Source organism: Delphinus delphis, chromosome 9 (assembly GCF_949987515.2).
Source record: "Delphinus delphis chromosome 9, mDelDel1.2, whole genome shotgun sequence".
In the NCBI taxonomy this organism is placed as follows: Eukaryota; Metazoa; Chordata; class Mammalia; order Artiodactyla; family Delphinidae; genus Delphinus; species Delphinus delphis.
The window spans coordinates 75,418,474-75,432,883 of record NC_082691.1 but is presented as its reverse complement, the minus strand read 5'-3'; the positions used below and the strand labels follow the sequence as shown (position 1 = coordinate 75,432,883).

The window sequence follows — 14,410 nt, the reverse complement described above, 5'->3', positions numbered from 1 at the left end:
TAAAAAGGACGAAATATTGCCATTTGCAGCAACATTGATGGGTCTAGAGAATATCATACTAAGTGAAGCAAGTCAGACAGAGAAAGATAAATATTATATGATATCACTTATATGTGAAATCTAAAAAATAATACTAATGAATCCACCTACAAAACAGAAACAGACTCACAGATACAGAAAACAAACTTATGGTTACTAAGGGGGAATAAATTAGGAGTATGGGATTGACAGATGCACACTACTATAAATAAAATAGATAAGCAACAAGGATTTACTGTATAACAACAAGGATTTACAGGGAACAATATTCAAAAAGAGAGAAGAAAGAAAAAGAATTAAAATTCTGCATAAAAAATTAAGTATAGGGCCTTCAAAGGGTTCCATGCAAGTGGGAGAACGTGAAGCTTACATCTTATGGGCTTCAGTTAAATCCACTGTGGCTATTACAGTAAACTTATTCAAGCATTGTTTGTTGTATCTTCCCCATCTAGTGTTTACCATCATGCAGTCCCTTAATAAATCTTTGTTCATAATGAATTAATGCATTGTTCTACCTCATATGCAGAAAGCAGTTTCTGAGCACGGAGAATGACAGTGCTGTGAGGACCTTAGCAGGAAATCCAGGCTGCAGTTGTAGCCTCGGCCTCTCAGCTTGAAAATATACACTGCTATCTGGATTAGAAGGAAGTTGTAACATACCAAACTATTTTTAGTCTCATATATTTGTCTTCATTGAGCTTTTTAAACTAACTTAATCCTGTCTCTAATTTGGAATGTCTAAACATTTTCAGGTGATATGTAAAAACTGCTACGCCATTGTCCAGCTATGTAGATGGAGCTGGATGGAAATTCAGAGTTGGCAATTTTCAGAGTTCTGTAGACGGAGTCGGGCAAACTCCTTAACCTTAAGCTGCTGCTTCTGTGCATAGAAACGTGTTTCCCGAAGAGGAATGAGGGAAGCTCTGTCTAGCCCACTGACAGCAAAGTCTCAACGTAGCCATTACCAGCTTAGGTGGGAGAATGTGTCTTAGATTTTAAGAAGTAAATGATGAAGCCAAAATGAGACTCAGGCACTGAAACATCAAACCTTTCCTCACATGAAGAGGAAAACTTGATATAATTTGCACAGACTTCTATAAAATTGGAGTTTAACTAAAATGAAGTGGGATTTTTGCTTGAGTAGCATCTGCTTCAAATTTTTGGCTTGATTATTTAAATTTACTATGCTCAAAAAATTCTCCTGAGTCAATCTTTAAAACTGAATCTCATTATCTTTATGATAGCATCTAAATCAGAGGTCCCCAACCCCCAGTCTGCGGACCTCTACAGGTCCGCAGCCCGTTAGGAACAGGGCCGCACAACAGCAGGTGAGCGGTTGGGCAGCGAGCAAAGCCTCATTTGCCGCTCCCCACCGCTCCCCATCGCTCGCGTTACCGCCTGAACCAACCCCCCAACCCCCCGTCCGTGGAAAAATTGTCTTCCACGAAACCGGTCCCTGGTGCCAAAAAGGTTGGGGACCGTTGGTCTAAATTACTAATCTAAGCATCAGGAGAACAGAGTCTTTTGGGAAAAGACAGCTCCACAGCCTCATCTCAACTTTATAACAGATATATTTAGTGAAAAAGAAAATGATTCCTGATTTTCCTTTCCACCTTTCGTTAACAAAGAGGCTTAAAGATCTATTCTAGGGCAAGTCAGGAAGCCAGACTCCTCTCCCTCACAAAATATTGCTCTTTTTCCTTTCATCCTTTTGGTTATTTGGAAACCAGTACATCAAAACTGTGCATTAACACCTAAACTACATGCTGTAATACCCCAAAAGCCATGATGATAGAAAATATATTTCATAAGCCTGAGATCTGGCTGGCAACACTGTAAAGAGTTTTCATAACTGGTTGTTATAAGAAGATTATAAGAAATAAATGTGAAGAGAATCATCTAGAAGAGTGACATGTGAAATAACACACATTTTGCAAGAGAGATTTTCAAAATGTGAAGTACATGAAAGGGAGGATTAAAGTGTTTTAAATCATAGATTCTTCCTGGTAGACCCAAACTAAATGCTTTTCAGAATCAGCTAACTAGAGACCTGAGACCCAAGACCACGTTAGAGTCATTGGCATAATCTTTAAGCCATGCATATAGATTTAAGAGATAATGGTTGAGTAGTGACCACCTGGAGGGGTGGGATAGGGAGGGTGGGAGGGAGGGAGATGCAAGAGGGAAGAGATATGGGAACACATGTATATGTATAACTGATTCACTTTGTTATAAAGCAGAAACTAACTCACCATTGTAAAGCAATTATACTCTAATAAAGATGTAAAAAAAAAAAAAAAAAAAGAGATAATGGTTATTATGGAAACAGACTCTGCCCAAAACATATTCTTGAAACTCTGGTCTATCTTTCTGCGCCCATTACTTATGCTCCTAGAGCACTTAAAAAGTCAATCAGAACTGTATTGTTATAAATTATTAACAGCATGAGTGAGTTACTTATAGTATACTATAAATTCTAACCCTTTGGAAATTATTATAGCTTGCTATTTAACTTGTGGCAAATCACATGGCAAGTCAATGTCACTTTTTCTGACTGTAAGAAGTGAGAAAGAGAAAGAAAACACATTACAACTAATGACAAAAGACATATCCTAAATAAACGTAGAGGTATCAAATATGTTGTGCCTATTTTAATAATTAAGAGTTTCAATAATCAAGGTACTAAGTGCCAATAGGCAAAGGAAGACTCTCAAATTTACCTATCTGAAAAGGTCTGGTATCACTTATTGAATCTATTACTCCAACTTGAACTCTTTCTGGTGTTACTGTTTTTTAACAGCACATGATAGGCCATCAGCAAGTGCTTGGTGAATGCAACTGGGTCTATGTGGTATCCATTAAACATATTTCAAAGGAAATCTCAAGAAGAGAAGATTTACTAAAAAACAAAATCCAGAACAACAAATCAAAATATTTTCCCGAGGTTTTGATTTTCTATAAGCATCTTAATTTTGAGATAGTGCAACTTCCCCAAGTTCTCTCTCATTAAGCACCATCCTTTATATGTCTTATACAGATTTATATGTGTCATTGGTTGATATACAGGACAAAAATAATTTGCTGATGGTCTGTCAGTTCCAAGGTAAATTCTATCCCATAGACCAGAGGTCAGCAAAACTATGGCCCAATGGCCAGATCCAGCCACATCCATTGTTTACATTAGCTTTGCCCGACAAAGGCTGAGTTGAATAAGTGCCATAGAGACCACATAGCTCACAAGGCTGAAAAAAGTACTATCTAACCCTTTATAGACAAAGCTTGCTGACTCCGTGCCATGACTCTCAGAAAACTGGAGTGAAAATGAATCTTAGAGACCATCCAATCCAGTGATTCACAAGTCTAGATATACCAGAATCATCTGTAACACTTTTTAAAAGATAGACATCATGCCTGGTCACCTCGCCCCCAACGAAGAGGACGGCTTTAACTAATCTTAGAGGACCCTGAGTAATCTCTCTCTTTATAAAGTTTCCACATGCGCTGTCAGGTTGAGAACCTCTGTTCTAATCCATTCCTTCTTGGTACAAATGAAAAATTCTAAACCCAGAAAGTTAAAGTGACAGGCACAAAGCTCAACAAATTTTCCCAACTTTTCCACACTCCCGCAATCCCTTCAGGTTCTCGTAAGCCTCTCCTACTAATTCAAGACCCAAGAACATCTTAATGGTGCTTTCTTTGTCTTTCTTGGTTCCAGTAACACACTGGTTCAGAGTTCTTTATCAGCTCTGACAACTGCAGTGGATAATGACCTAATCATTGGACATGAGCATTCAGGGACAGTGGCAGATATGTGTGATTCCTGAGAGCACCTGGAATAGTGCCTGTATACATGCCAGTCAAGACTTGAAATCTTTCATAGGTTCACAAGAGAATGTCAGAGCTAACAGAAGCTTAAAAAATTTCTAACCAAAATAGAATTAGGCATCAGGAGCATTGAAGAAAAGGCAGGTTCCCCACTTCTCCTCCCATCAGGTTTCTTGTTGGTCATTATACAATCAGTCACTTGATCTTTACTGGAACCCAAAATAAACACGGTCAATAAAAGGACAAAGGAGAAACAGAGGGAGTTTCTATTGACAGAAAACTCTTCTCAGATTACATCAATCTTGCAAGAACTTTCTGGAAACTCATTAACTGGAATCTAACTGTGAACCGTACAGAGGCACAGTCTTCCCTGCTCATCCCGGCGGCTTCCTTTACTCCTGTGTTATTAGGAACACACTCTATAACAGGGATGGCTTATCTGCTGCTGCAATTGGTGAATTAAGGCAGTAGATACTATTCATATGCTCAGATCTTTTAGCTATGCTCACTAGGATGTAGACAGTCCTGAAAACAGATGAATTGTCAACTGCCTCATTCAAACATTGAGACTATGAGTGTGGGCAATTCACTAGTCACCAGATGGCTTGATAACCACTAAGTCTGAAACATCACCTCATCACCTTTCATCCTTTCTACCTCTTATTTATTTATTTAATTTTCACTCATTCATGGAGGCAAAAATCTAGGTATGCACAGCCTATTTAAGAGATATAATATTTAAGTAGCTAACAATAGGAGACAGAGAAGCTTTATGGTACTAAAAATGGCAGGCATCTTGTGAATTCAAATAAAATAAGTAAGTACACAGCTTTGTTAATTAAGAACACAAAAATTTTAAGATAATAGCTTTAGCAATAACAACTATAATCCATATAGTATGCGAGGAATGGAGCTAAAAAGAATTAACACTTCTCTTTTCATCCCATCTACAGAACAGTATGAGATACACAACTGAGATGAGTAGAGAGACATACATGCTATTCATGTTAAAATGAAGAGTGAATTAGAAGTAAGAGTTTTTAAAACACTGTGATATCAATTGAAATAATGGGAAATCCCCTAACATGGGGGTTTCTAGTGGGAATTATTAAGTTGGACTCTGATAATTTTACTATTTTAAAAATTTCTGGGGTTATTCACAACCTATTACACTATGCTGTTCATAAGGTGACAATGTTCAGATGATTTTTTTTCCAAACTGCTATATAAAACTAGACAAACTAGTAGGTAGAAGTTTTGTTCACTTTTAATGGTCTCTTGATACTGCAAGCATATTTTGAGGAGATTCCAAACAAGAGCTTTTGCCCTAGAATGTCGAGTCTACTGGAAGACATTCTATCACTGTGTTTTATAAACACCGGGAGGTGTCAAGTTAGTAGTTGGATATATACTTAGAGGGCAGGGGAGTGGTCTAAATTAGAGATATGAATGTGCAATGCATTGAGAGATGATTTCTGAAGCATGGAGTTAGATAACAGCTAGAGAAAGTGTAGAGGAGGGCTGGAATACAGCTGATGTTTAGAGCTCTGCAAGAAGATGAGAGGCCAGCACAGAGAACTATGGAGGAACCAGAGAGGTAGCGGGAAAACGAGGTGGGAGGAGCATCACCCTATGGAGAGAAGAAAGGATCACAAGAAGGACGTGTCCATGGCATAAGTAACTGCTGAGAGGTTGAGAGAAACAAAGATGCTGGCTCTGGAAAGATGCTGGTCATGAGTGCTGGGGATGATGGAAATGAAATGAAGCAGGTTATGTAAAGAATGGGCGGGGGGAGGAAATGGAGTCAGGCACTCTTTTAAGAAATTTTGCTGAAAATTGGTCAAAGAAATGGAGTGCTAGCTGGAGATTAAGGGATGGCAGGTTTTTTTTTTTAATATATATATCTTTATTGGAGTATAATTGCTTTACAGTGTTGTGTTAGTTTCTGCTGTACAACAAACTGAATCAGCTATATGTACACCTATATCCCCATATCCCCGCCCTCTTGAGCCTCCCTCCCACCCTCCTTATCCCACCCCTCTAGATCGTCACAAAGCATCAAGCTGATCTCCCTGTGCTAGGCAGCAGCTTCCCAGGATGGTAGTTTTATGCTAGGGAGAAAGGTCCCACAAAGAGGGGTTGATTGCATATCACTGGCCTTTATACAGGAGCGAAGACACAGAGAGCACTGGAGCATATGAGTAGGGGTGCAGAAGGGTGGTGGAGAGAAAGGAGGGAATTCTTCCTGGTTGCATGTTTTTTTCTATATAGTATGTAGCAAGGTCATTGGCTGAGAATGCAGGGGGTGGAATTATTGGAGCATCTAAGAAGAGACAAGAAGGTGGGAAAGAACCATCTTAGGGAATAAAATAGAGAATTTATTAGGAAAATGTAATAAAAGGGTTGTTGACCAGTTCTGAGTGCCAACATCTGAGATGTGCAGTCAGTCATAAATGCAAAGATACCTGAGGTTGTGATGAGGAAGTGTTATCCTCCAAATATTACCTCTACTGTTTGAAAGCTAATGAAAGCTAGGCACCTGGGTTAAGCAATGGATGAGCAGTAGAAGAAAAGTCATATTGCCATTTTTATAACATCGTATTTCTGTTGATGGTTGACTCTTTGTTCATGCCTAAACCCAGCCAGATGCATAAATGAAATATTCTTTCCAAGTCTAAAGACGTTTTTTCCTGGGTACCTTTGTACTGAAAAACTAAAAGTGTGTGTCAAACAAAACACCCTGTTTGCTGCATTTTAAACTCAGGTCTAAATCCATTTCAGAACTCAATAAAGTAAAGTGAGTTTTTACTTCAGAGGTCACAAGGACCTTTAGTGTTAACATATATGTAAACATGAAATTTGAGGGCAGACCTCTCTCCCCTTCTACTTTCAACGTATGCTAGGTGAAAACCAACAGATTACTGGACAACTTTAGCAGTTGCAGAGGTGGAAGCAGCAAGATGGGAATTAATAACTAGATAAAGGCCCAGGAAAGACCAGTTGTGCTGTTTGGCAGGGAAATGAAAACTAACATGATCGCTTTGATATTCAAAGAAAAGAAAACGACTTTAAAAAATATGATGAAATGCAAATATTGATACTTTTCATAGATTGTATTAGAACATAATAGTTTTTTGCAAAGATCCTTTTATGCCAGGAGGTGAAACAATGTCGGAGGCAAAACAATGTCAAAGCACAGGTCACAAAGCCCAGGATGACCATGTGAAAAACTAGAGAAATAAAAATGCCTGAAGGAAATTTTAATGGAGATTAGACATGCAAAACAGACAGACACCAAACAAAGAGAGGCTGTAGAGGCTGTTACATAAACCAAGCAAATTAATGTGACAAACAGAAAGGAATTGTGCATATATGAGGTAAAGAGATGTTTTCAGATAAAGAAAATGAAGTGAAGTGCATGAGGATTTTCATCGTAAAGTCAAAGTTGTAGAAAGTTTGAACAAAGAATTAAATAGATGCCAGCACAATATGTACTTACTACCTTCCTGCTATTTTCCAACAGAAACATTTTAAAGTACATTTACAAGACTCAACCCCAAAAGCATAAGAGCTAAGTGAGGAGATGAATGGCATCACTAAAAAGAGTTGGTCAAGCTCAAAAAAAAAAAAAAAAATGATGTTAAAGGAAAAGAAAAAAACCCTGCCATAAATCAGGTTAAGGTTAAATTACATTTCAATGAATTACTACAATGCTTTGGTTAAATAAAATATTAAGTCACATAGACAAGAAGAGGGCATGAAAAGGTTTGGATTTTCCCTATAGAAGTATGTTTTATAATGATACTTGTTCTGACAGGAATTGATTATACAAATTTCACAGCTGAACGAATGTGTGCATTTTGAGAACACGTCAACTGTCTCAGAGAATAATAAAAAGAACCTAAGCCAAAAGGGTAATAACAAGTGTTATATAGTCATTCCCAACATGGGTTTCTAGACCATCCACAAATACAGTATTGGATGTCTGATTTTGAATACAGTACTCCAGCTAGACTAATAGAAGTTGATGATGAAGCTATCCATCCAGACCAACTATACCATCGGATGAAAATTATGCTTTTTTTTTTTTTTTTTTGTGGCGATACGCGGGCGTCTCACTGTTGTGGCCTCTCCCGTTGCGGAGCACAGGCTCCGGACACGCAGGCTCAGTGGACACGGCTCACGGGCCCAGCCACTCTGCGGCATGTGGGATCTTCCCGGACCGGGGCATGAACCCGTGTCCCCTGCATCGGCAGGCGGACTCTCAACCACTGCACCACCAGGGAAGCCCATGCATTTGTTTTTTTAAATAAAAGGGGAAATATGCCTTGATTCCATTTATCTCTCACTCTTGCTGCCATGGGATTTGTGCCCTGGACACAGTGTTACCTCACATACATTACTGCAGGCTCTGCACTCCAAGGAACCAAAACAAGAGGAATCACAAAACCAAAATATGGTCTTTGTACACACTAATAAATTACATAAATATGTGGCAATATTGACCAAGCAAAAAGAGAAGGCAATGATAAACACTTGAGAATGAGGAGCTACCACCAAAGAAAAAAAAAAAAGACTGTGGAAATTTTAAAAATATGAAAAAATATTATGAAAAATGTAATGCTGATAAATTTGAAAACCCAAGATAGGGGAGGATTTCTTAAAAAGATACCAAAAGCACAAAACATAAAGGAAAATATTGAAAAATTTAATTTCATTAAACTTAAAAGTTTCATCAAAAGATACTATAAGCTAAGCCACTGACTGAAGGACCATGTTTGAAATGTAAAGAAGTGATAACTGATTCAGAATTCATAAACTCCAACAAATGAATTAAGAAAGAAACCAATCTACTTGAAAAATGAGCAATCGAAATGCACAAGCAATTAACAGAGAAGGAATCTCAAATGGCCAATAAGTATGTATTAAGCTGCCCTATCTCCCTAGCATTCACTTCATACCCATCAGATTTCCAAAATTAAAAAGTCTGACAAGAATGGCTATCGTCAGAAAGTCTACAAATAATAAATGCTGGAGAGGTTGTGGAGAAAAGAGAACCCTCTTACACTACTGGTGGGAATGTAAATTTGTGCAGCCACTATGGAAAACAGTATGGGGAGGTTCCTTAAAAAAAATTAAAATAGAGCTACCATTTGATCCAGCAATCCCATTCCTGGGCATATGTCTGGAAAAGTTAAAAGCTAATTCGAAAAGATACATGTACCCCAATGTTCACAGCAGCACTGTTTACAATAGCCAAGACATGGAAGCAACCTAAGTGTCCATCGACAGATGAATGGATAAAGAAGATGCGGTACATATATACAATGGAATACTACTCAGCCATAAAAAAGAATGAAATAATGCCATTTGCAGCAACATGGATGGACCTAGAGATTGTCATACTAATGAAGTCAGACAGAGAAATACTGATGCTATATATTATCACTTATATGTGGAATCTAAAAAGTAATACAAATGAATCTATATACAAAACAGAAACAGACTCACAGACATAGAAAACAAACTTATGGTTACCAAAGGGGAAAGGGAGGAGCGGAGGGATAAATTAGGAGTATAGGGTTAGCAGATACAAACTACTATATATAAAATAGATAAGCAACAAGGATTTACTATATCCACAGGGAACTATATTCAATATCTTGTAATAACCTATAATGGAAAATCATCTGAAAAATATATATAACTGAATCACTTCACTGTACACCTGAAACTAACACAGTATTGTAAATCAACTATACTTCAATTAAACCAAAGTCTGACAATATCAAGTGTTGCAGGTCATAGCTATGGACCTCTGAGAATTCTTATACTCTCTTGATGGGAGGTTAAACTGGTACAACAGATCTTAGAACAATTTGGCACCATCTTGTAAAGTTGAACGTGGGTGACTTCTATGGCCTAGCAATACCACTCCTGGATGGCTATCCTAGAAAAATCCTGGGCAAGGAGACTGCAAGAATGTTCACCGTAGCACCAGATCTTGATTGTGGCTATTTATGTGGAGGAAAGAAGAGTTATGGGTTTAATGAGAGATAGAGAGTGACCTTCGATTTATCCGCAGTGTTTTATATCTTAAACTGGGTCTGGGTATATAGTCATCCCTTATGTTATTACCTATACTTTTTGGTTCATCTGAATTTTTTTTCATAGAAGATAAAAAGAATAATACTTACCAAGCTATCCACATCTATGCTAGAGTTTACGGCCCACTGTAGTGTACCCATGATATTCATGGCTAAAGTTAGAATAATCCCAGTTGTTCCTTCTCCTTCACCTATAGATGGAAAAAAGATATAAACAAACTTTATGCTATTTCTCTCTTCTGTGAGCCACTTTATGTATTCCTAGAAGAGGGCACATATTAAAGTTACATTTTGATTCTGTGCCAGTTTTAACCATTTTTCATCTCAGATCCCCACAGCATGTATCCCTAGTAATAATATGCCCTGTATATAATAAGTATTCAACCAACATTTTAAATCAAAGAGTGATTGACTATTAGGAAAGAGTTACCTTTTTTTTTTTTTTTTGCGGTACACAGGCCTCTCACTGTTGTGGCCTCTCCTGTTGCGGACCACAGGCTCCGGATGCGCAGGCCCAGTGGCCATGGCGCACGGGCCCAGCCGCTCCACAGCATGTGGGATCTTCCCGGACCGGGGCACGAACCCGTGTCCCCTGCATCGGCAGGTGGACTCTCAACCACTGCGCCACCAGGGAAGCCCAAGTTGCCCTTTTTTAAATGCTTCAGATATTGAAGGGGATGTTGGTGTTGGGTAAATATCACTTTTATCCCTTCTACTATTACTCTGTAAGTAATAATACCTTCAAAGACTTCAAATAATGGACAATGGAAAAAAAGTACTGTGTCTGAATAAGCTCCTCTACAAAGAAGTCAAAAGTAGGAGAGATATGTGTGTGAACAGCATCCAGAAGATGTTTAGATGTACTTCATGCCTTTGCGAGGAGGGCTTTCTCTGCCAATCAGATGCTGCTGGGAAGAAAGAACTTCGAGTTTCATGGGGAAGTCAGAACTCATGGGTCTGCCATTTGGAAAAAGAGAAGACTGCTCTTTATGTTAAAAAAAAAATTGACTCGTTCACCCAGGAAGAACAATACTTAAATGTCTAATTAAATAGTTTTTAAGGGCTACAGGGGACCACTAATTAAAATTCATAAATACTCTCTATTCATAGCCCTACAATTTTTCTAATAGGAATGTTCTTAAATTATTATAAATTTAGGTTATCAAGTCTCAATTGAGAGTCAGTCTTCGCATCTGTAATGCATGATAAAACTGTCATAGGGTTCTAAAATTGGGAGAAATAATTCATCCCATTATTGTGAATTGAAACTTTGCTTCTACAATTCCTCTAACAGAAAACAAACCATAGATAGCAGGTATGTGCTTTTCATACTAAATCATTTATTCTAAATAGGTAAGATTTATCCAGGGCCCCAATGTATTACTCACTCTGAAGATTAAGATGAGAGTAAGATAAAATTTTAAAAATAATAACAATAATAAGTAATATGAGATTTTCAGGTGCTTACTATGGACCAGGCACTATACTAAGTGTTTTATACAAATTATCACGTTTAATATTCACCACAAACTTACGGGATAGGTACTATCATTATGTTTATTTATACATGAGGAAAATGAGGGCTTTAGAGAAGTTAGTTAAAGTGTACAAGTTACCACAGCTGAAGACCAGCAGAGGCAGGGTTGTTATTAGCTGTGTGGCTAACATTCACTCTGGCTCGGCATCTGATTTAATGGATAGGTCCTGAACTATACTGATTGCTAAATGCTTCGACTATCATGCCTGGTAAATCGGGACTCAGTCAGATCCTTAACCATTATGTTATAGCACATGATATATTGGTTTGAATTCACTGTTAACAAATCCTTGTTCACTCAGCCCTCTTGGATCCCATTTCAAATAACTTAATCAAAGGCAAAATTTTTAAAAAATTCTGAACTGCAAAAGAGATTTTATTTTGTTTTAAAGTTGCCCCAAATTACTGTACTGCTAAGGATTTAGTTCATTTGCCTGACCCTTTATATTCCTTTCATAGAGTAATTTCCCATCGCCCTAGGCTGAGAGAACAGTGAAGGCGGGGAATCCACTACTCTCACGGCACCTGTGTGGATGGCAGGTGGACCCTTCAGCCAAAATGAGCCTGTTTTCTGTTCTTGCCCATACTTGGTAACTGGACAGAGGAAGTCAGCTGTTCATTCAAAGGGCCTGAATGGAGAGGCCATATAAGGTCACTGTAGCACAGCTCTGGGACATCAGGGAAGTCAGTCTTCAGAGAAAGAGAAATGAATGAAGTAGCCAGAGGAAGGAGTGGGCACAGCCGGCATCCAGTGTCCAGAGACAGGAAGCTCTGAGTCCGACTCTCCACGCCTGTCCCATTTTCCCTGGAGGCTCCGTGTGCCTCCCACCCTGTGCTCCACGAGGTCCTCCTATAGTTCTCCAACACGCACTTCATTTTGTTTGATCCGGATTCTATTCTTAGAAACGAACGACCCCTCAGATTTGGCAGTCACTCTGAATCTCTGTCCACAGTCACATATATAAGATATTTCAACTTTTCTTATAGCTCAGTAATTCACCTTTTTTAATTAGAAGAGCTCACTTGTCTATATAGGTTTTCATTTTACTTACGATGAAATAGTTTACGTTTGTCACCCAAAGATCCTAAAACTCAGAACATCTGTATTTGAAAAACATGGCACTTTCACCTAAGTTCTTTCACTTCTGTGGCAGTTTTTCACCATGCAAAGTACACATTAGGATGACAAATTGCACCAACAGGTGGTTAAAAGAACAAAATTTACCAGGGATGGAGGTTTTGTGTGTATCTGTATATAAATTTGGATGTTTCTTTTCCCCTATTCACAGAGTTCTTTAATAAAGAGACCTGTTACTTTTGAAGCCAAGATCCTTTATCAAAATGAGAGTATTAGATGGTTTTTCTCTTTGAATCACAGATTTGTTATCTGACACTCCTTGTATCTCAGTTTTTCAACTGCATACATCTCTAATTCAAAGAAATCATTCATTCAACAATAAACAAATTTTTTGATCAATTAACTCTCAAAAAATTGATTTAAAGATACCTAAAATTTTTAACCTATAAGAATGTAGCATTTTATTGGTTGGCAAAGCTTTAAATTAAATGCTTAACTAAATAGTTAAGGAGCTCACAGTACCTGTTGTTAAAATGGAAATGAAGGTAACAGCAATGAAGAAGAGGACAAAAATCAATTCTATTCTCATTTGGAACCAGCGCAGTGTTGATAGATACAAGAACCAGTTGGCAGTATGTAAATTCAGAGCTTTGTGGAACAAAGTTTCAAAGTAAGGCTGCCGTCCAAAGGCACGAAGTGTCCATAGTCCTTTTAAGCTCGTAACAAGATGAGTGAAAATTGGACTTCTGCCTGTGAAATATTCCCATAGAAAATAATGCAAGTCATGTAAACACATAATGCAAATTCTTACTTTAAAAAGAGTGGCTTAAAGAATAACCAAACAACAAACGTCATTGGTTAAAAAGGCTTTTCATTCTGGTGCTGTACTTTGAATAGATGCAATCTGTTATTTTTTTAATGAGTTACCCTCTTTTTTACTTGGTTACCATGGATGGGAACTTATTATAAAATCACTGCCATTATTTATTCATATTCCTTGGCTACCACTGGGCATTGTTTATCTGACTAATCCTAAATTAATCAGAATCCTAAATTAATTAATGTTTTTCTTTTGAGACAATTTATTCAAGGCCTCAATTAAGAAAGTTTATGTGACTTAATTTAGCAAATAACCTTCAATGCAGAAACACACTGGAAATATATCCCCTGAAAATGCACCCAAACAAAGGCTGTTACTGAACAATGTGCTTCCCAAAGAGCTCAAGCAGTGTTTGGGGGCACACAAAAAGGCCGACCCCCAGGAGAGAAAGGAAAGGTGTCTGAAAACAAGCCAGAGGGAAGAATTTTGTCCAGTACCATTTGGGAACACACACAAACATTTAGTGATAGTAGCACTATCTTTTCAAATTTTAGTTTATATGATTATGAATGGATATCATATACATCAAGCCTCCTAAGACTCTATATACTTGTTTTAAAATCAAAATGAAGTCACATGGTCATTAATTAATAAAAACAATCTATGTGTTCTTTATAATTTACTGTTTCCTTTTCCTACTTATACTATTTTTTTGGGGGGGGGTAGTTTGTGGTTTAACATTATATTTTAAATCTGAAAGAAGACAAAGGTCAAATTCTCAATAATAATACTTAAGATCTAATGAATAACAAAAGTATGAGACCCAAGAGAGTTATATATGATGAGAATGTACAGACACGGCCTGGATCACAGTTGAAATAGATGTTTTTAAAAGTCATTGTCATATAATGCAAGAGTTTAAAAATAGGAAAAAAATTTTGGAAAGGTACATAAATCACAGATAAATATCCACGAATAGCTCTTGTGATATTTTCCCAGGTGAG

The 14,410-nt window shown here is 37.6% G+C and overlaps 1 protein-coding gene across 1 annotated transcript in view; it reads right to left on the bottom strand.

Annotated features, from left to right (window-relative positions):
* The window catches only part of CFTR (CF transmembrane conductance regulator), a 196,137-nt gene that overhangs the window by 44,636 nt on the left and 137,091 nt on the right, over nucleotides 1-14,410 (bottom strand). The window contains exons 20-21 of the mRNA XM_060020786.1: nucleotides 13,109-13,336; nucleotides 10,062-10,162 (exon numbers count right to left, since the gene is read on the bottom strand). Of these exons, the coding sequence (XP_059876769.1) occupies nucleotides 10,062-10,162; nucleotides 13,109-13,336 (329 nt within the window). The remainder of the gene's footprint in view (nucleotides 1-10,061; nucleotides 10,163-13,108; nucleotides 13,337-14,410) is intronic.